The following is a 23,747-nucleotide window of genomic DNA, read 5'->3' as shown; positions in this document are numbered from 1 at the left end:
AAAGGTTTAAAATAAAAATAAAAATAATTTTTTTTTTTATTCAAACGTATTGTTCGGTTCGTCATGCGTACCGAACCGTGAGCCTCGTACCGAACGGTTCAATACGAATACGCGTATTGTTACACCCCTAATAATTTCAGAAAATAGTTTATTTCAGCATTTATTCATTTTTTGTATTCACAGATTGAAGATCTTGGGGTAATTATATATTCCCTATAATGGAGGTCTCATCGTCAGTTATGGTGCCTCCAGCTAACAGGAGGAAAATGAATGTTCATGGGTGGAAAGTCAGTAGGGGATCAGGTCCTTGTTGCTATATTTGAGACTTCAGCTTGAGATGACTTCTTGGGGGTGGTAGGATTTTGGGATTGCATTAACCCGTTTTCTGTTTCTGAAGTGTGTTCAGTGTATGTCGCTGCTCATGAAAAATACACTCTTTTCTGCTGTTGGAAATGTAAAATCACTTCCCGGGCAGCGCCAAAAGTCACCACTCACTAAAGTGTTTAAAATATATATTTCACAATTGCTCTTCTAAAGTAGATTTGTCACTTCATTGTGCAAACTCATTTTTGTCAGACACTTGAAGAGCCAAAACAGAATCCCTCGCGAATCACATAAGTGCAATTAGTAAGAAAGAGTGTCCTGATGCATTATGTATTTAATAAGCCATCATCAGTGAAGAGCACTACATGATTTATGCAAACCTCAAGCATCGGAACCAACCAGCTTGTCAAGCATTATAAATAAAGATGTGTAAACTTCCTTCTCGGAGGGTCCTTGAAGTAAACAAGGACATAGTTGTTCTTGTAAAATCCTGTAAATAAGAAAAACTGGGAGACTTGGGTACTTAGAGAGGCAATAATTACTTTGGGTTCACATTTGAGTGTGGTTATGCTACATATCAGGTCACCATCATTTCCAACTCTACACACATCCTTTTCTCCAGAGCCCTCTTAGCACTGCTTGGCTTATGTAATTGCCTATAGAGGCCTATGACTTGAAATCTATGACTTGGCTTGACACTTTAAACTGATTGGGTTTGTTTATCCCCAGCTAAACTCAGAACCCTAGATAATCCGTGCAGGAGAAAAAAGATAATATCTCATGTCTCCTCATCTCACCCCTTATCCAAACAAGCCCATGTTTGTCTCCCTGAGCAATAACATGTCGCTGGCCTAGATAAATATGACCCACGTCCCACGCTAACGCAAGGAGGATGGGAAAAACACATATACACTATATATATATATATACACACATATATATATATATATATATTAGGGGTGTAACGGTTCACAAAATTCACGGTTGGGTACGATACAGTGGAGCCACGGTTCGGTACGTTTCGGTACAGTAGAAAACTATAAATGCCAGAGAAATGTACTTGATTTTAAAATATATTTATTCATTACAATACATCATGAAGTTATTCTTTAACTTTGAACAATGATGGAACTATACCTGAGTGACCCATCTTCTGGGGTGTCTTCTTAGCAACACATAAGCATAAAAACAAAAACTGCTCCTTAATGTTATGTAGTATTGTTACTTACATCTTGCTTACATCTTGTATTGTTACTTACACGGTAACATTTAACGGTTCAATACGAATACGCGTATCGTTACACCCCTAATATACATACATACATACATACATACATACATACATACATACATACATACATACATACATACATACATACATACATACATGCCCATTTGGTGCATTTATAAGCACAAAGGCATACATTTCTAAGTGGACAAAGGCCGCAGACTCAGTGGGATACTGAGTCGCGCACACACAGATGCACACTCTTTAAGGTCTGACACATTAAGACAGAAGTCCTTTAATGGCGGTAATGGGGGACAGAGTGCAGATTATTGCTTAAGGAAAAAACAACAATGAGCAGCAACTCTCAGTTGTGGTGTTTTAGTGAAACAGCAGGCGGGCACATTCCAGGACAGCTGCCAGAAACAACCAGAGAGCACCAGAGAGTGAAGGAGCGCACGGGGAACCGCAACTGTGTTCATTTGGCCCCTGTTCCACGACACAATAACAGTCATGACATTGCAAAAGTAGACGCGTAATTAACTTGCAGAGAATAAACTGTCAGGAATATGAATTGCTGTGTAGATTTATTAGAAGTATTATTGTGTAAACCGCTCGGATGAAGAGAAGCAGAGTTTGATGGATTAAGGTCATTTAGATTAAAAAAAGCCAGTCTCGCTGCCAATGCTGCATCTTCTCTTGGCGGCCCGCCAATGTGACCGGGACATAAAGAACGCCGTATTTACTAAAAAGCAATCACACTGAAAGTAATTTCTGTTACTACATCCATCCAAGGTGTCCACTGATGTAACGTAGCGTCCTTAGAACGATGATCACGTCATGCAGGACACATCTTATTTTGTGTTGTCAACTTCTTAGAATCCAAAATATTCTTTAAAGAGTAACTGCACACTTAAAAGGTTTTTTAAACTATTAACTCAATAAAATAACTGTACTGTGGTGAAGGTCAATTGACATTTCTTAACAAATTTACAAAGCTTGGCCTTTCACGGCTGAAAATGGATCCAAATACCATCTACTGTTTTAAAATCAGCCCTAATCTTCAAGGCCAATTCTGAGCAAGCGTCAACAATTTGAGACTCATCTAAATCATGAAATAAAAGAATGTAAACGCCCTCTAATCCGTCCCCCTCTCCTCGCCTCTCCCCACGGCATTTATCCTTTTCTACTATTTTCATAACCACTGTGTGGCATTACAATAACAGCACCCTTTGTGTGCTGGGAATCAAGCCAAAGGCACATTACAGAATCTGGTGAATCAGTGTTAAAGACTGATTATCTGGCGACAGCCATGTGCGTTCCTATACTGTGAGAAGAGTGTGTAGATGAAGCATTAAGTCGTTTAATTTGTTTTCACTTAGCGGCTGGCTAGTGCTAGCTAATGAATAGCTCGCCAATTTCCTGCTGCAGCCCCGTTGCTAGGAGACTACAGCTGAAACGCAAAGGGACACTCCAAAGATGGAGGGCTAGGGTGTTGTGCAGGGCCAGAAGTCATATACCAGCTAAAGGAGAGTCATCAAATGCAGTGCCCCATGCCATATCGCTATTTTCCGAGCTACTGTAGCTGTCATATTTGTCGACTCTGCCTTGAGGCTATCGCCGTACGGAGGTTCATCTTTTTAAACATGCATTCATATGTAAAATCTGTGGGCAGCTGGAAAAGATTTTGGTGTCCAAAGTGTTCTCGATTCCGCAGTAGTCCGAGTAGTATTGACCAATTATGTTCGAGCAGGCTTTGGTTGACTGCAGGTAAACAGTCCATGTGGAGAACAAAAGAGGCACACATTGGCCAAAATGCAATCTGGGAATCCACCAGCTATTTTTTCAAAATTCTGTGGTTGGTGGGGTTAGGCTCAGACCTGGGGGTGAAGTTACACTTCAAAACACTTGGCTGCAGCTCATCTCTGGAGGCCTTTATTATTTTTCCACATGTGAAACTCTGCCTTACTCCAGACTCTGCCGGGACTCCGAGGTTGAGACTAGGAGGTATTTATTGTGCGGGGAGCGAAAATCTAAATAGAGCAGGCAGAGATGAGATGTTTGCGTTTGAACCGTTTAACTCAAAATGAGCCGCACAAGCAAGATGCGACTACACGGAGTGGGTGTTTCAAAATCACCGTTGTCTCAATTCAGACCAAACCAAGGTTCTACTGTGAGCTAGAAAAACAACGAGGTTCCCCTGTTCTAGTTTGTGAGCGCTGACAAGAGGGACCACACTGAAGTCCTAGCACCAAACTCCAAGTAAAAAAACTCTCCTTTGGAAGCTCTCGTAAAATCACTCTCAATAGTTTGGGAGGCTTTTTTTTTAATTGATGCCTTATTTTGCACTTCTTTTCATCCGGTGGCTGTTATTTATTTATCAATTTGTAAGAGTTGCAAAAACATGAAAAGGATTTTCACGATAATTTAGTGTTTGGGATTGTTGGAAACTCAGAGGCAGCCAACCAAGCTCGCAGAGACAGGACGATTGACATCGAATGAAGAAATGATCTTGAAAGAGCCAATAAGTCTGCAGAGACTGCAAAATCCTTTGTGATTGTTTTTTGATGGAAGAAAATATTTTGAAAGTGCAGTTGGATTTGCATGAAAAGACACATGATGATAGATAATCATGGGATAAGCATGAGAAAACTGCCCAAAAGTAAAAAATTGCCCATTTTGCAAATAAAGAAATCCTATTAAAACGTCCCCATACCCTAAATCAGAGGTCTTCAACAGGGGGTCCGCGGAGGTACTGCAGGGGGTCTGCGAAACTTTTGGTTGATGAGACTATTTTTTTATTTTCTTTTGCCAAACATGAATCTGTCCATTATTTTAATAGTTCAGTATTGTATGAAAGATAACAGGTATCTTTATGCATGGCAGTGGTACTAATAGGCCATCACTCATTTTTTCGTTTCCACGTTTAAAATGAAAACATCAGTTTGAATAGCTTGTGTGCATGATTATCATGCAATTAACAGACAATGTTGATATTGGCATTGGTATCAGCTGACAAGGTGTGTTTATAAATGGCAGTGGCTCGGCCTCCCTCCTCACTGTACCAGTTTAAAATGAAAACATGAATATATGAACCTGTGTATTATTTGAATAGCTTAGTATTGAATGCACAATAAAGACGTATGTTTATACATGGCCCCGTTTAATATAAAACACAATATATATAGTCGGGGGTCCCTGCTCCATCTCTCTATCAGTTTGGGGGTCCTTGGCCCTGCCCTAAATGATTCACCCACGGCTGAATTTTCCACGAAAGTTTATTTAAATGTGTTCCAAATTATATTCATAACAAAAATCTATGCCTTGAATCTAAAACAGACGAATATTTTTTACAAAAGCATGCATGCAACTTTGTGGCAAATGCAGTGCAGAACCTGTTCAGGCAACAAAACTATTTGGTTAGGTTGAGGTGGTTTGGGTTAAAATGACTGTTTGTTCTGTAAAATAAGTTCCCGTGTTACTTTGTTAGTTAATTTCGCAAGTTGCGTAAAACAAATGTAAAGGAAAACAAGTCTGTTTACTTTTGGTTTCACACAGGACATGAAAAGTGGACTCCTGAGTAAAAATCCCGTGTTTGTCCACCAGACCTCCAACAGGCTGTATAGCTCTTCATACTACGTCACCTGACTTCTTTAGAGGCAGGCCTGCCTGTCCTGGTTCACGATTATGTGGGTTATGAATTACAGTGTATAACGTTTTGTCGGTATACGTACAAACGGTGACTGAGAACAGTCTCAACACTGATATAGTCTAATACATCTGCCAATAAATCCCATCCTCATGAAGGTTATAATGTTCAGATTGTTTTTGTTGTATAGCAATACACTGATGTTTACATTAATAATATAATGTCGAGCACATTGATTTCAACAGGAATGCCATTATGACAGTGAAGAACTTCAATGGCAAAATATTCCTGACTATTTATTAGCTTTCCTGTTAACCAGTGAAAGTTGTTCTCTTCTACGCTCAAAGTCTGTCCGTCTGTCTGCTATTCTGCTCCAGACAGAAATATCTCAACAACTACGGGATCGACTGCCATGAAATACTCTCATATAATATTGCTCCCTCTAGCGCCACCATGAGGAAATGCATGAAAATACACATGGTGATGGATAATCGAGGAATACGTGTGCAATGTTTTCATTTAACTAAGAGCAGTAATTTATGAGGAATCGTTAGAGTTAAAAAATTGCCTATTCTGCAGTCAAAGAAATCCTATAAAAACCTCCAGATTCACTAATCGTTTTGACAACAGTTAAAAACGTTCCAAAATGTATAGAAATTTGCTCCCAATCTATTCTCTGCTTTGAATCTAAAATGTATGGTATTTGCATACAACTATATTTTAGACTGAAATTATGCTTGTTGCAACTTTGTGGCAGCCGTTTGTGGCCGTTTCCTTTTAACATGATAAGGCCTCTGTGTACAAAGTCCATAAAGAATTGTACCGGTTTGTTTTAGAAGAACTGGTAGAAATGAATGGAAAGGCGCGTAGGAGCCAGGCCTCATCACCCAACTTTAGTGGCTGACCTCACTCATGATCCACAGCAAGGTTCCAAAATCATAGAACAGAAGGGTGGAATGTGCACATTTCACTCAGTTGCCAGTTTATTAGGCGCACACAGCTAAAATTACAGCATATCCTCATAGAACGGTTTGTGTCTCTTACGAACTGGTAATCATTTTTTGAGCGTTCTCCCGGGCAAGCCCTTGCAGTGCAGAACCTGTCTGGACAACCAAACTACTTGGCTAGGTTTAGGAAAAGATCATGGTTTGGGTTCAAATAAGTATGTTTGAACAACTTGGTCAGGTTTAAGAAAAAGTTGTGGTTGCCGCTGCCAACCATCTAATTGCGGAACAGTGCAAAACCGCGAGTAGAAAGGTTTATCTCATTGCCCGCATATCTGTGCTTATGCTTCAGCGATACAAAGCAAAACAGGGAGCCTCTTAAAAACATCCTCTCCACTTAGCCACAGTCGCCCACTCTGTCACGCGGAAACCCTGACAGAGTTAACCGACCGACACACTGCTGACAACCTCGCAGCTCAACCAACAGAGCGTGGAATACTTTCCGTGAAAAGCCGCCGCATGCGTCCGCGACAACTGCTACAAGATCTCGACCAACATTATGATGAAGTAGGTGGGCTTCGTGGAAACAAAGAGGTGGAAACGTTCCCACTGTTGGCTACATTAAAGCCAGCCTTCTGCTTCATTTTTGGCGAGAGTCTGGTTAGCATCAGCGTGTCGAGACACAGCCACGGATGTGTGTTTCTGTTTTCACTGCGCTGGAGGTAATTGAGGAAGTCTGGCTCTGTCCTCGGGAGCTCTCTGCCGCTCAGCGGGAGCCGTGTTACTAGTGAACCAAACATCTCACATCTCCCTCCTGCTTTCTCCCTCAACCGTTTATCTCCGTCCTCACATGCCTCTCTTCCTCTCTCTGCCTTCTCCTTCCCTTTCTAGCTTCACCCGGGGCTGTGTTTACGTCCGTCAGCAACACCTCTTTCGACCTCCATATCACAAGACAGCAGGGGGAGCAGCTAAGTAGCCCTCCCGCGTGCATGCAAACGAGGTCATCTGTTTGGCGGACTTTCCCAAGAAAAAAAACCCCATTCTCACCTGGAACTGGCCGGTGTAGTCGTTGTCCGCGGTACCCTCTCTGCCCTCCTTCAGCGCGATGAGGGTGAAACCCCGGAAATATGAGGGGCTGGTTGCCAGGAGGATCACTGTTAAAGTAGAAGAGCGAGTACGGTGTATTTAACTCCACAGTAGACAGTAAAAGGGGCACATGCATCTGCACACTGGGGTCACGCCGCGTGACACAACATGAACACAGCATTAAGAGCAGCATCCCCGTGAGCATTGGTGTGATGTGGAAGAGTGAGGGGCTGCATGCACAGAGCTTTAGCATCCCGCACAGAGAGCCTGTACAAACGAGGAGTTCAGTGAGGGGGGGACAGGCCGGGAAGGGTTTTATTCGGCTCACACTTGTGCCCCAACCTTGAATTTTCATACCATTTATCTTAAAATCTGACAGTGAAGATGTCAATATTTTCAACCTTATCCAGCATTCTTGGTTTTTAAAGTGAACATATTTGATGCTTAACTTATTTTTGTGTTGTCCTCCACAGGTCTCTGATAGCTGATTCAAACTTAACCTTGGATTGCTGAATGTGGCGTCACAACCCCAAAAAATTGCATGATATGGAAAATGATGTCAGTGGGGAGACTTCAACACAACCCTTAGGCCTGTGTCAAAACTGTCAAACTGCAGAATGCTAGTTATTGTAACACCCCCCTTCACATCACTATTTTTCTTTTTTTCTATGAACAAAGTTTGGATTTTAAAAAGCAGAGTAAGTGAAAAATTTACATTTGATTGTTGCTGGTTGTTGGAAACTGCTTGTTAACTTCTAATCTTGCCAAAAACCAACAATGTGAGTAGACCAAAGTTGTGTTTTGTTTTCATGTGGACAAATAAAATCCACGAGGCAGGACAGAGACTTTTAATTCCTCAGGATCAGCTTAATTGGAGCCTCTGTGCCGGACCCTTAGTTTGCACGGAGAGGAGAGGATGTGGATATCCGACAGTATAACACGAAGAAGCCTTATCCACAACTCTCCCCGCCTGAGCCAGAGGAGCTGGTTTTGGAAATTGTGTCCTCCAGGCTGCGATTTCTAGTCAAATTTTAGATGAGGCTTGCAATGTAGACGCGCTCATGTTTTCTCTTTAAGAATACAGTGAATGTTAGAGTACATATGCGGCGTTTACCAACTTCACAAACACTCCACTTAATGTGGCGCAGCTTTACGCACTGATTGCGCAGACGGACAAGTAAGAAAAAAAGTATACCTCTGTAGGTGCTGCCCGGCTGATAGCTTTCCGGGTCCCCCTCCACTCTGAGCCTGAACTCGTGGTGCCCGTCCCGCCGGGTCCCCTGGGTCTGCGCCCGGAGAATCCGCCCGCAGTAACCGTCCAACCTGCCCCGGACAGGCTCCTCCACGAAGGCGACGGCGTTGCACAAGAAACTCGAGACTAAATAGCAGTGCAAAAACAGCACATGGAGATACATTCCCATCTCGGAGACCAGAGATGAGTGTGTTCAACCAAACAACAAAAAAATGAATTAAAAAAACAGTGGAAAGGCGAAACAGCGGGCAGAGGATCAGCGCCAGCCCTCTTCCACAGGAACTCCAAACCTAACTACAGCGGCGTCACAGTCAGTGGTGAAGGTGAAGAGAGGGAGACCATCCTGAACTGGAGAGAGAGAGAGAGAGCGCGCGTCAGGGGCGCACCACGTTGAAGCGCTGCTGAGCGGGTGTGAGAGAGGAGCTGCTGCTACTGCTGCTGATGATCCCGGATCAGTGTGCTGCGTTGACGGAGAGCCTGGGAAGCAACGGGGTGGGGGCTGCCAAATAACCGAGCGCGGGTGCACGCGGCTGTCTTCTTGATTTTTAGGAGAGGGAAGGTCCAAAACTGGAGCTCTGCACTTTTACCAAGAGATAGCCAGCCCTCCCCTCACACGCAAACACACACGCGTACAGTACAGTCTCACGCGCCTACTGGGGAAACATACAAATGTCCTGCTCGCTGTTCAAAGGCGACAGCAGATTTTTTTTAGAGCAACATCATTTTACCGAAATCTTTTTTTACCGTTCTGTCCCGTGCGTATTTACGCATTATCTGTGTCGCTCTCATGAGAGTTTAACGTGTTTTGTGACCAAACGAGCAATGAGCATCACTTTATCACACAAAACGCAGTACTGTTCAATGCTCTGAAGTTACAAATACACCAGAATACGAGCCGCGTGCCCCTCTGATTAACGCAGAAAAACGTGATTTAATGAATTGGATGCTGAACCTAAATTAATTGAATTCTAATGAACCTTAGGGTGTTTGGACATAAGCTCCATTATAAGCTGCTGTCATTTTGTTTTTTGATAGTTTTCTTGTGGATTAAATGCACACTTTTCTGTATTGACATCTGGTGTGTACACGACGCTTTCTCCGAACGGGCTGACCTCACCTCGTAAACACTTTCACAAGACATGCATGCATTTTTACAATAGGACAGAGCCTTATGGCCAATAGGGGTCGCAAGATCATCTTTGCGCCCTCCAGAGATACTTAGTGAATTTGTCAGTTACGTCATCACTGCACCCTTTACTCTCCCATCTCAAGTTGTATTACAGCGCAGGGAAAAGTGGGAGGGATTATGGAAATTGAAATGGAATTTTTTTTAATCAATTTCCTTTTTGTGACATTTCTTTATCCTTCTTTATTCGGTGTGAATTACAAGCATGAAAAAAAGGCATAACCCTGCTTGTATATTTACAGAACTACAATCAAATGTTCGTGAGTGTGTTTGTGAATAATAAAACCTCATGGAAATGTGTTGGATCAAATAAACTTGCATCAAAACCGATTCGCTCACGTTTACGGGGCTTTTCGTCCAAATGCCAACCATGTGTGCGTGTGTAAACCTGAGGAGTGTTACCCAACAGAGAGCTGGAGATGGTTAAACCAAACAGCCTGAATGTCTCCGCGTGATGGATCCCATCTGGAGTGAGTCTGCACTATAAACTTTTTGACGGATGGCTGACGTCTGTTGCTTACACCCTCGGCTGAGAAGTGAGCTGAGAAAGACGACCCACTGGAAGATCAGGATGAAAACAACCTGTTTGCACACCAGCCAGTAACATTCCGCCGTTAAAAACATCAAATTCAGTTTGAGGAAATCAGTGTTGCTGTGAAATCGTCTCCCAGTGAGCATTTTCCTGTTGAAAAGACGTTTAAAAGACGTCTATGCCCAACATTGAAAAGACGTTCAGAATTGGTTCAAAAGTGAGTTTTTTCGCCGACTATTTGTAGACGTTGAAAAGACGTTCACGCTTAGACCAGATTTAAACATGATTTGCAATACTATAATATTTCGCCCTCTAAATTGTGCTAATGTAATATATAATATATCATGATTTAGAGGCTTACTAAGAAACCACATCCACATTTATCAGTTGAAAGGACATCACGTTTAAATCTGGTCTAAGCGTGAACGTCTTTTCAACGTTGGGCATAGATGTCTTTTCAACGGAAAAATGCTCACTGTTAGTAACACATCAACAGTTTCCACTTACAGGACAAACGACCAGACACAGCAACAGTTAATTTGTATTTATTAAAGCACAATATAAATAGAACAATGTTCTTTATATAAAAACATAATCTCCTTTTCCTTCTTTAAATATTGTTTTCAAAGCCACACAGGGGCCGGTTTCAGGAGATCTGCCATATTTTCAATGTATTAAAAAACATATTGATTTTTAGACCAGTTTTGAACCTCTTCACCGGAGACCATAGACGTCTTTTAAACATGTTTTCAACGGAACGATGCTGACCTGGATATTACACAGTATATACTGTATTTTATAACGTTGGGCTACAGGGACAGTCCACAAATAAAGTGTCTCCATTAACTAACACACATGTCTAAGTTTACCGTTCATAACATGCATCGCTATACAAGCTAACATGCTAAACTACAAGCTAGCAGCCTCACCCGCATGATGAGCATAACATGATATTAGTGGTAATGATATTTCGGTTTGCAATATTGGAATAAAGTAGTTCAAGTACTTACAGAGTATGCCGTTAGCGTGAAGCCTCGTTTATCCCGTCAGCTCGTTCACTTTGCTCATGAAGTCAGTAAGCTCTAGCTAGCTAGCTCAAATAGTGCCGTGTTTGTTTCCAGCCAGCCTCTACCTTAAAAAAATGCAAGAGTCCGTCCGCATGCGTATTCCAGCAGTAAACACTGAGTTGTATTTTAGTGAACATACAGACCTGTGAGCTTCTTGTTGACAGCACACAGTCTATAGTTCCATATTTATGACGTTTTATATGAGACATTGAATGCGTTGAAATAACGTCTTCATATAGACATATGAACGGACAGCGTAATATGATTTTGGAGAAATACGTTTAAAGTAACCAAAATCGCATCTCTTTCAACCTACAACTGAACAAACCATCAATATTTTAAAAGAAATTGGTGTTTTGTAACACGTTGATATTGTAACCGTAATTTAGACTGTTTAAAACACGTTGAAAAAAGGTCTTAGACGTTCAGGCTCCATTTCAACGCTTTTTCAACCAGAAATCAACGTTGAAATCCGGGTTAGTGCTCAGTGGGCTAGCTTCCCCCGCTGAACAACGTGAAGTTATTTTTTTATTTTATAGTTTTTTATTATCGAATATTATTGATTTAATATATTATTTTTTATAATTATTTCTTTATTAATTTCTGTTTCATTGTCTAATGCTCTTTGCCTATGAGAGTTAATCGACAATAATATGTAAACTGAGACTAAGACACGGGTTTTAATGGGTCTGTTTTGTTGTCCTTGAAAATATTAAACATAGAGAAATATTTGTTACTTGTGACACTGTATTTGTACCTACATCTAAAGTAATAATAATACCTGTACGAGAAAAAACTCCCCGCAGTATCAGTATTAAATAAATGTCTGAATAGATGAATAAAATGCTGTCTCTTTGAATAAAATGCCTGGTTCTATTTCATCCTTACTGACCGCCAGAGGCAGTGCTTAACACTGGATGTATCCCGTCTCGCGCATGCGCAGGTCGAATATTTATATCAACAAAGTCACGTGTGACCTCGGATGACCACCGTCATCTATAAGTTCCGGTGTCATCCTGAGCTCAGTCCTTTTTTTCTTCTCGCGTCGCAGGTTAGCTACCATGGTAGCTTAAACAAGGATGTGTCTACGATCAAGACATATTAGAGCTCGTCGCTGTAGCCTTGTGACTACCGGTCGGAGTTGCGGTTCTCTCGCCCTCCAAAGGCTGCGACGAGCTGTCCCTCTTCGGAGGGAACGGTGTGTTCGCCGTTCGGACATCGAGCCCCGGACTGGTGGACGCCCCTATCATCGGTCGTCACCAGTCTGATAAGGGTCAGCTAAGTCGTGATGACAGCAATCGGTAAGATCGATTAACATTGTTTTCTATAACAGTTGTTTGTTCCACGGTTGGCAGAGCGCTTCCGCTCTAGTAATCGAGTGGCGCGCTAACGAGAGCGTAGAATTACGCTGTCGGCCCGCCCTTCACAGTGTTACGGCTATCACAGTTAGCAGAGTGTTCCTGCTCAGGCAAACTTTGTGAGACACTAGTCCGCATTGGCGTTGTGTACATGGAGATTTAATCTTTACATCTGACGTAATTCGCAGTTAGCAGTGTCTTCACTCAGGCTAACTTGGATGCTAGCTGGGACTGCGTCCATCAACTTTGTAAACCTTACGGCTGTCACAGTTAACAGAGCGTCCTCGCTCAGGTTAACTCAGTGGGAAACTAGCTAACCAAAGCTGATACTGGGGCTGTAGCCATCAACTTTGTATCCTTACAGCTGTCACAGTTAACAGAGCGTCCCCGCTCAGGTTAACTCAGTGGAAAACTAGCTAAACAAAGCTGATACTGGGGCTGTAGCCATCAACTTTGTATCCTTACAGCTGTCACAGTTAACAGAGCGTCCTCGCTCAGGTTAACTCAGTGGGAAACTAGCTAAACAAAAGCTGATACTGGGACTGCGTCCATCAACTTTGTATCCTTACGGCTGTCACAGTTAACAGAGCTGTCACAGTTAACAGAGCGTCCTTGCTCAGGTTAACTCAGTGGGAAACTAGCTAAACAAAGCTGGTACTGGGGCTGTGGCCATCAACTTTGTAGCATTACAACGATCACAGTTAGCGGAATGTGCTCGCTCAGGCTAACTCGGTGAATGCTAGTTATACTAAATCAACATTGAGGTTGTGCCCATTGATGGTTTTTACGCATTACGGCTGTCGAGTTCGCTCCGGCTAACTAGACTAAGCTAATACTCGGTGTGTCCATTGATTGTTGTAAACATTATGGACATATCGGTAGCGGATATCAGTTAGCAGAGTGCTCTCGCTCAAGCTAACTGGTGGGACACCAATATCTGCAGCAGCTGTCTTAGTGAAGAGTGTCCTCGCTCCCCTCTCACTGTAAGGACTGTGTTCTTTTGGTCAGTTTTTCACAGTAGCAGAGTGCTCTCGCTCAAGCTAACTGGTGGGACACCAATATCTGCAGCAACTAGCTTAGTGAAGAGTGTCCTCGCTCCCCTCTCACTATAAGGACTTGCCTGGCCTGTTTCCACAGTGGCAGAGTGCTCTCGCTCAAGCTAACTGGTGGGACACCAATATCTGCAGCAATTAGTTTAGTGAAGAGTGTCCTCGCCCCTCTCACTATAAGGACTTTGCCTGACCTGTTTCCACAGTGGCAGAGTGCTCTCGCTCAAGCTAACTGGTGGGACACCAATATCGGCAGCAACTATCTTAGTGAAGAGTGGCCTCGCTCCCCTCTCACTGTACGGACTGTGTTCTGTTTTGTCCGTTTTTTACGGTAACAGAGTGCTCTCGCTCAAGCTAACTGGGGGGACACTAATATCTGCAGCAACTATCTTAGTGAAGAGAGTGGGCTTAGAGAGTGCCCTCGCCCCTCTCACTATAAGGACTTTGCCTGACCTGTTTCCACAGTTGCAGAGTGCTCTCGCTCAGGCTAACTGGTGGGTCACCAATATCCGCAGCGGCTGGCTAAGGGAAGAGTGTCCGAAGGATCACTCGCCACTGACTGCCCCCTGCCTGTTCTCTTAACATTCAGCAGAGCGCTCCCGCTCGGACTGATTTGGAATTCCGCATAAACTAGTGGGACAAGGGTTCCACCAGAATCGCGGCCATGTTAAACTCTCCCGGCTGTAGGACCTGTATAGCTCCTCTTCAGCCGGAGGACGGCCCTGACCTCTTGCCCTAGCAGGGAGAACCCAGGCAGGACCTGCGGCATCACGCCTTGAGCAGTAAGGTCTGCTAGGCTGGCCGAAGTGGAACACCTGATGCGGGAGGGCTACCTCCCCCTGTCAGGGCAGCTGAATTCAGACCAACCTACCCTGGTCATTTGTATGGCGCTTGCACGCCGGGCATACACAGCAGCTGGAACATCCACCTGTGAGTGCCTTCTTCAGGCACCTTCCCGCCCTCACCACCTTTTCTGTTCCTCCCTCCGAGGAATATCTGAGGGAGTTGCGTGCATGGTGGAGACACCAGGGCTCTCTCCCGCCTTACATCAGACCATGCAGGAGGTGGCAAATCTGGCCTTGCACGTATGCCAGCCAGTTAGACGACTATGGCGTCCATCAGTTTCCCCTGAGGAGACTCTGAGGCCCGATGCCAGGTGCCCTCGACCCAATGTCGGGTCAAAGATGACCTGCTATCCAGGGCTTAGGACACAGCAGCGCTGTGCACCGTATCGACAACTCCCTCTCCCACCTCATGCTTTCCCTCGCAGATTCTCTGCAGCAGGCTACTTCGACGCTTCTGCTCAGTGATGCTTCATTGCAGGCGTTTGCGCTCATATCGAGGGAACGTGGATGTATGATGTCCACCCTGGTTCAGACTCGCCGCCAGGTTTGGCTGGCGCAGTCACCCCTATCTGAGACATGTAGGAGGACCCTCCATACTGTCCCAGTGGAGCCTGGTGAGCTGTTCGAGTCAGCTGCTTCAGCGGACTGTTAGAGCTAGCCAGACCTGGCAGCAGTTCTCTGGTCTTTGCAGGGACCTGCCTGCACCCCCAGACCTAGGGGTCCCATTTTTGGCCCACAAGGCCGTTTCTCAGCCTCCAGCTTACCCTAGTAGCGCAACAGGCCTCGGCGTCCTGCTGAGAGGCCGGACCGCTACCTATACAACCCAACTTACGTCCCCGTCCCCCCCGGCAGGGGTGCCAGGAGATGTCTCCAGGCCGGCTGTCGGGGTTCTTTCTCCCATCAGCGGATTTCCAAGGGAGAGTGGTTCACGTCTATCGACGCCTGTTCCCATGGTGCATCACCACAACTTTCAGTCCTGGGTGCTTCCATTCGGACTCTCCCATCTCCCCATGGGTGTCCACAGTGTGTTACTGCTGTCCTTTCCCCCTGCAATCGCAGGGCGTGAACATACTGCCGTACTTAGACGACTGGCTGACCTAGGCGCCGTCCCGGCTTCAGGCGCCACAGGACACTGCTCGCCTTCTCTCACGTGGCCCGGTAGGCCTCAAGGTGAACATGGAGAGGAGCTACCTGAGCCCTTCTCAGAGCATAACCTTCATTAGGGTGGCCCTATGAGGGCCTGTCTGTCGCCCCAGTGCGGATGGCTGAACAGCCTTCACTTGGATGCCAAGTGGCACAGATACAGGGCAATAATATTATCGAAACAGTGTCTATTCATCTATTCACTATCCCCATGGAGGGAGTGCATATCTGGCGAACAGTGTCCCAGGAACCGAGCCCCAGGGGCTCGGTTCCATTCCACCAGGAGATTGTCACAACAGTTACCTGCCTCTCAAGGCGGGTGCAGGGTGACAGAACGGGACAGCCTGGGGGCAGTTGTCTGCTGAAAGACCGCAGGTCCAGGTTCTAGAGCTAGCGCTCGAGCACTCCCTTCCATGTTTGAAGGGAAAGCATGTGCTTGTCCGGTGGACAGCACCTCTGCTGTGATTTCCCATGAACTATCGATGGGGCACCAGATCTGCAGAAGTTGCTACGGGGATCACCGTGGCCTTCTGACTTGGGAGGCCCCTCGCCTGACCAGCCTGTGGGCAATGTACCCACCAGGAGAATGGAACAAGGTTGTGGTTTTCCTGTTCCGTTACAAGCCTCCACCGGGAGAGTGGCGGCTGCATCCAGACGTGTCGACCCACTGCCCCCACTGGGTCTCCCTGACGGAGAGGACCAGCCCTCTGGGTCAAGATGCCCTGGCTCACACGTGGCCAGAGGATCTTCTTTATGCCTTTCCACCAGTCCCTCTGCTTTTGCTATAAGCTTGTCAGAGTTCTTCCCCGACAGGAGGGATCTCCTGTCGCAACTAGAGGGTCGGATTTGGCATTCCAATCCCTGCCGCCTTCAATTAGGGGTCACGGGAGGGCCCGACCGGATGCTGAGTGGCTGCATAGAACCAGTCTGACGGACTATTCTGAATGCCAGTGCGCGGTCTACCTGCCTGCAGTACAAGAAACAGGTGGAAGCTGTTCTCCGACTAGTGTGCGGCTCAGAACAAGGTCCCAGTACAGCGCCCCGTGCCTGCTGTACTGAGTTTCTACAGTCCCTCCTGGATAAGGGCCGGTCTCCCCTGCATGGGACCTACCCTTGGTACTGGACAGCTTATGCTTGTCCTTTTGAACCCCTGGCACAGGCGGAGCCTAGATGGCTATCAGCAAGACGGTTTTCTCCTTGCTGTCAATTCAGCTCAATGTGGGGGCGAGCTGCATGCCCTATCAGTGGAAGAATCATGTCTGAGGTGGAACTCAGATGGCTTGGGTGTCACTTTCTGGCCTAAGGCAGTGTTTCTCCCAAGGGGGTGGATACGTTCACATATAAACTGGCCTATCCAGCTGGCAAAGTTGACCCCCCCCTCCCCCATCGGGAGAGGAGAGGTCAAGGCTGCTGTGCCCAGTGTGGGCCCTCAGAGCTTATATGGAAGCCACCGCCTGCATAGTCAGTTATGGTGAGCCTAAGAGGGGCTGTGCTCCTTTTTAAGAAAAAAAAGGAAAAACGGCACCTGTCCCACTGGATAGTGGAGGCCATTGCCGATACATACAAGGCGAGCGGCTGCGCTCGGCCATCCGGGGTGAAGGGTCACTACCAAGAGTGTCTCCACACCGAGGGCAAGCCTGAGTGGTGTGCCTGTGGGGGATACATGTGCGGCGGCCTCATGGGCATCACCGAGCACATTCACCAAACACTACAGAGTTGACGTTGCCACCCCTCACCCACTGGGGAGGGTTCTTGGCCAATTTTCTCTGCTGGAGCTATAAGGGGTAGTTACTGTGCTTCCTCGTGACTCTTTTGGTATAAGTCATCCAGTGTTAAGCACTGCCTCTGGCGGTCAGTAAGGATGAAATAGAACGAAAGTTACGAACGTAACTATGGTTCTATGAATCCTGGATGACCGCCAGAGTTCTTGGTCACTCGGAATCCCGTGAACTCGCGAGAAGATTCCATAGGACTGAGCTCAGGATGACACCGGAACTTATAGATGACGGTGGTCATCCGAGGTCACACGTGACTTTGTTGATATAAATATTCGACCTGCGCATGCGCGAGACGGGATACATCCAGTGTTAAGCACTGCCTCTGGCGGTCATCCAGGATTCATAGAACCGTAGTTACGTTCGTAACTTTCGTTTTTCAAAGTCTTGCCGCAACCCTAATAACATATGCATTTGTCAACTTGCCTGCTCGAATAAATCTGTCATGAGGGTAATAAGGTTGTGAAGCAGGAAGCGCAGGCCAAAAGGGTGTATTAAATATGAAAATTGCACTGATCTTATGTGGGGAAGTCATTTCCTCTAATGGACTCCATGGGTCCTGAAAAAGCCTTCAATATTGTGCTCAAGTGTGTAATAGAAATTCTAATCATTTTACAAAGCGTTTTGTTTTATTCTCCTCATAGAAGGCATTTGCTTCATTGAGGTCCTTTGTTTCTACCGCAAGTAATGAAAGTAGATTTCATGTATTAATATATAGGTTGTGTGAGGAAGGGGGTTTAACCTTCATCAACCTGCCAAGTACGCCCAACAATTAGAGCTACCCTGTCCTATCCTACGATTAGTATGGAAAACTGTGGCTGCTCTAGGGCTGGATGGTGTGTCTGTTTTAATCCAAACCATCTAAACCTGCCAGGCTAGACAATGGGTTGAGTAAAAAAAGACTCTAAACTGGCCACCCAAAATATTACGCAGTTTGCTGCAGCAGAATGCGAGATTAGCCGTGGACAGACACGAGGTGCACACTCACTCACAGACGCAGGCACTGGTAGCGCGGCAATACTGACATTGTGCATACTGGCCCACTTATAAAACTTACTGGAACATTATAAAAAGGTACACCTGGGCTATACCCGCTACAATAAATCCAAATGTATCATGTGAGAAAAGGTCAACTTGTTTTGTTTCCATGTGAAGAAAACATTTCACATCTTCAGAGTGAAGATTTGTAGATGATGCTCGACACTTTTTTTTAAAGATTTTTGAATATGGAGTTGATTGTGATGTTTCTGTAGTTAGATATTTGATGTCATGGGTAATCAGATATTATTGGCTAAAACCCACAAGTCTCGTCATTTGCAACCGACCAATGAAAACCATGTATCCACATTTTAGTGATTTTTAGATTACAGAACACCTCAGATACTTAACATTCAAATTTTCTACTTTTCTAATTATATAGTCTGGAATTTGAAGTGCCATAGCTACATTACACGATTTACGTGACAAAAACATCAACACTGAACTCTTGTTTCACATGTGTAGCAATCAGCGGTCTCCTCGCTGAAAGAGCGCTGTTCGTTGGGCCCATGCTCTGTTGAGGAGACATCCATTGGTCGTGTCATTGTGTATGCCAGTGGTTCTCAACTGGTCTGGCTGCGGGACCCACCATCACCCCTTGTATGTATGTATATACATACATACATACATACATATATATACACACACACACACACACACACACATACATACATTCAGTGGAGGCACAGTTCGGTACAGTAGAAAACTATAAATGCCAGAGAAATGTACTTGATTTTAAAATATATTTATTCATTGCAACTAACATCATAAAGTTATTCTTTGACTTTGAACAATGATGGAACTATACCTGAGTGACCCATCTTCTGGGGTGTCTTCTTAGCAACACATAAGCATAAAAAACAAAAACTGCTCCTTAATGTTATGTAGTATTGTTACTTACATCTTGCAAAAGAGATTTTTTTATCTCAATGGGACTACCTGGTTAAATAAAGGTGTTTAAAACGTATTCAGTTCGTCATGCGTACCGAACGGTTCAATACGAATACGCGTATCGTTACACCCCTAATATATATATATATTACCTAGTAGCTCTTTTCCTCCACTTCTTACATTTGTTTGTATCTTGTGAACATGAAGGCAGAACATATCCAGTAAGGATGGAAGACTAATGTTAAACAGAATATAATGCTGTGATATCGTCGCACCAAAGACCGACACACACTTTTAAAAGGGAGTCGTAATTTGAATAGAGGGGACACTGCTATTATGTAGATTTTTTTAAGGATGAAATATTTTAAATACATTTTCCACACCCTTTTATAAATTACTATTCACGTAACTTTAACTGCATTGCTTGCAAAAGGCTATTCAAAGCTCCACGCCACCACTCCCTGCCGATCAGATCACCAATTGGCGATCTAGAGTAACCATGATTGGACAATATGAAACTCTAAACTGCAAATTCATCAAATATGTCAGGGGTACAAACCATGCCATAGAATAAAAGAAAAGTCAGACAGACATATGCAACGTCTATGGAGGTTAGAAAATACTGAACATTTGTGTGGAACCTAATTTGACACAGTGTTAAAGTAACGTGCGCACTGCTGTTTTATTGCATGTATAACACTGGGAGCTGCACAGACTGTGCCACAGTGCTCTGGCTGAAGAAATTAGATGGAAATGATTTGCAGTTGCCAGCTCGCAAACAAGATTGAATTCTTGAGATTCATGTGGAATCACGGAAGATGACGACATGCCAATGACATACCGGTCGGTTCCAGTGAAAACACTAGACGCACACAGTCCAACATTAGAGTCAATTTCCTTTCTGTTGGCGGTCTCTTCTAACTGGAGGAAATCACCACCCCGAAACGCCTGATGGCCATGCAACAGTGTGTCTGCCAACAAATTATAGGGACTGAACATCTATAACAAAGTGTCAAGTCTGCTGCACTTATCCAAAATATTTTGAAATATGAGGCATAATTTACATGCACTCACATCCCTTGGAGCTAAATGAATCATTCATGACAAATTGGTGGAGATATAACGGTGTGAAAGCACATTACTTTCATGCAGTCACCATGCATGGACATCTCTGTTCCATTTCTAAACCCCTCACTACTCTGGTTCTGTCAATCAAATTTAACAAGCTATAGATGGGAGGCAGTGTGGGGGTGGGGGTAGTTGCAGCCCTCAGAACCAGCCAGGGAAAATAGTGGAAGTAAAGAGATTCAGAGGAGTGACAGAGAACTGAATTAAAGTAACGGCAGGTAGAGCGGTGCATGACACCCAGCTGCTTACATTCGGCATCTACGCAGCCAAAGGTTTCACTTCAGGTTGTCCAAGCTTTCTGATCACCTTCTGATCCACCAATTAGGGACAGCCAGGAGCAAAGTACAACACAGTTGAGTCACTTTACTGGAATAGATGCTAAGTTGGGGTGGGAAAAATAATCACCCAGCTCACAGTCCTAATGAGAAGAAAACGCAATGCTTCAAATGTAGTTCGACCTCGTCAAATCTTGAAACCGTATCAGTCCTGCATATCCACAGCAGGATGGAATAATTCAGCTGACATTTGGAGAGGGAGCAGGCAATCAGCTCCCTCCTCTTCCTTGCCTCGCCTCACTCTTCTGTTAAAATGCACTTATTAGCCACAACAGAAGTGTGGCTATATGGATAGCAGTGTTGGTCGATCTGTCCATCCACTTTGGTCCGAACTGAAATATCTGTCAGATGGATCGTCAAGATGTTGTTTTTTTTAAACATACGTTCATGAATCCAGAGGATAAATAGGAATGACTTTGCTGATCCCTGACTTTACAAGTCATGCCACCATGAGGTGGATGTACAGTATGTAGTTCCATGTATTTGGTCCAATAGAGAGGCAAAATCCTGCACCTTTTGGTGGACCACCATGGGACCTTATCTCGGAAGACAAAACATTTTTGATCCCGTTTGAATTGTGCCATGAATTACTCATATGATTTTGTCAATTTAATAGCTCATTTAGCAAGTCAAGAAAGTCAAATTTTGTTGTAAAAATAAAAGACTGAAAGTAATTACAAAGACTATACACCCAAAAGTCACGTAAGTTACGTCTATCTCGCTGAAGCTACAATGCCTTCATACTAGGATTTATCCACAAGAATAACGGGTCTTGCTCGTTCTTTTGCTTCCCGCCTGATCAAAAGCAAGCGACTACCTCCGGTTCTGATGAGTGAAGCCAATGCAGAAGTGTCTTAAACTTCTCTCTACTCACCCCTCATGCCTAAACCTCACCAGCACAACCAACGAATGCAATGAGTAATAAGAAGTAGAGTGATAGGTTATGCCTTCATCAATCTGAACGAAGAGTAGGAGTATGACGTGAGTCAGAGAAGACCTTTTACATGTTCTCCAAAAGAGAAAAGTGGTCAGAGAGACCAGTCTTTAACCAATAATGCACAGACTTACAGGTTAATTCTTCCCAAGGGCAGTTGATGACTACATACAGATGTTAATACAACTGTTGGCTAATTCAATATTTATGGGACTAAATCATCGGACAAGTTAGACATTGTGATGGTCCAGACCTTTGCATGAGGAAATTCTCTCTAACTGGACCTCGCTGACTTGTAATTGAATACCTCTGTTGTAGGGAGAGTGTGTATTTTTTTAACAATGGGCTTTCTGAATAAAGGACGCTTATTTTTGGTGATAATGGGCTGTCAGACAAATGGGCTTTAGCTCCAATGGGACATTTTTTTAGACTATTTGTCACGGGGTGACTCAAACCCAGACCAGACCAGAAGTAGAGTGAAGCAGGTATTTAAAGAATACTTAAATCAGAACAGAAAACTTAAAGGGAATCCACGGAGAGACAAGAGACGAGGAGGGAAATCCAGCAGGACGCAGCAGGGCAGGCAGACAGACGGGGAAACTGGAACCAGGACAAGCCAAACAGGCGGGTAGACAAGGCAATGATCTGGCAAAGAGTGACTGCGAGGCAGGGGTTTAAATAGTGGCTTGAACAGGTGAGGGGGTTGTGCTGATGAGGAGGGAGTGCTTGATTAGTGATCAGAGGCAGGTGAAGGGAGTTAGGCTGGTGCTGAGGGAGTGGCTGACAGGTAGAGTGAGGAGGGTGTAGAGCTACACAAAGACACACACAGAACACAGAAGGCAAAGCCTGATCGTGACACTCAGTGGCGGCTGGTCAATAGAGGGCCATGAGGCCTGGGCCCACCATGAGCCACACGAAAAAAAAAAAAAATAATTATAATAATCATAAATTATACAAATTGTCAATATTTGTGTTTTTGAACTATGGAATGTACCCAGTAATGTGTGTAAAATATGATATCTGCGCAAAATATATGCTTTTCCTGCTCGTGCTCTCAGCCTGTGTGCTCTCTGCTCGTGCTCTCTGTCTGTGTGCACGACACTCTGAGAACGCGCAGCTGGGGGGGACTAATCGTTTTGGCCCAAAAGAGGCGGGGCTATGATGCAGTTTAGCCAATTGCTGATTGAAGATATAAATGAGTGACATACAATTTAGCCAATCAGCGCCCTCAAATAGATTCAGCTGTGGGCCAGAACGATCAGGCCCCCCTCGCTGCGCGTTCTCGTCAGGAGAAGTCTCTACAGGCGCCAGCGCGAGCACTCCTCCTCCAAGACCCGTTTGAGAGGAGAACTTTGAGGAGATTCTGCAGCCAAAGAGCTGATATCAGATCAGCCTGACCTCACAATCAGACAGCAGACTCGCGGGAAAGGGAAGCAGTACATGCGAAGGTTCTGTACTAGCTGTACACCAGACAGGTTTGGCTAGCTGGATGACGTCATGCTAATCATTTATTTAGCTTTTTAAAACAACGGGGACGGATCCAGCACCGACAGTTACGGGAGTGAGGGATGAGGAGGTAAGGAAACATGAGAACACCAGGGTAGGGAGTGAGGGATGAGGAGGTAAGGAAACATGAGAACACCAGGACACACATGAGAACTCTGTCAAGCTACATATTATGCAAAGTGAACATCTTTTCTTCTACATAGCTGTCCTCAGTCTCATCTGCTTAACTTGGTCATGGAGGCATCAACATGTAATAGAGATGTTAAATTAACAGTGAAAACTCATCATAGCTTAATTTAACGTCAGTGGCATCTCAATAAATGAACATGTTATATTATATTATATAAGTGTTATTTACTGCTTTTTTTCGTGTTGGAATACATGTTAAATATTTAACTGCAAAGTAGTAATGCGTGTTTGATACTTCATTTCTTTTTTGCATTAAATCATACTGGGATGTTTGCTGAAATTGATAGGATG

The 23,747-nt window shown here is 44.5% G+C and overlaps 1 protein-coding gene across 1 annotated transcript in view; it reads right to left on the bottom strand.

Annotated features, from left to right (window-relative positions):
• LOC306778208 (spondin-1-like) overlaps positions 1 to 8,875 on the bottom strand; it is a gene marked incomplete at its 3' end in the record, with an annotated part of 79,856 nt that extends 70,981 nt beyond the window's left edge. The window contains exons 1-2 of the mRNA XM_079269644.1: positions 8,424 to 8,875; positions 7,190 to 7,296 (exon numbers count right to left, since the gene is read on the bottom strand). Coding sequence (XP_079125770.1) covers positions 7,190 to 7,296; positions 8,424 to 8,649 — 333 coding nt within the window. The 5' untranslated portion in view covers positions 8,650 to 8,875. The remainder of the gene's footprint in view (positions 1 to 7,189; positions 7,297 to 8,423) is intronic.
• Between the last annotated feature and the right edge of the window lie 14,872 nt (positions 8,876 to 23,747).

This window comes from Melanostigma gelatinosum, assembly GCF_949748355.1.
Source record: "Melanostigma gelatinosum genome assembly, chromosome: 1".
NCBI lineage: Eukaryota > Metazoa > Chordata > Actinopteri > Perciformes > Zoarcidae > Melanostigma > Melanostigma gelatinosum.
The sequence above is the reverse complement of the archived record's forward strand: the minus strand, read 5'-3'. Positions and strand labels throughout refer to the sequence as shown.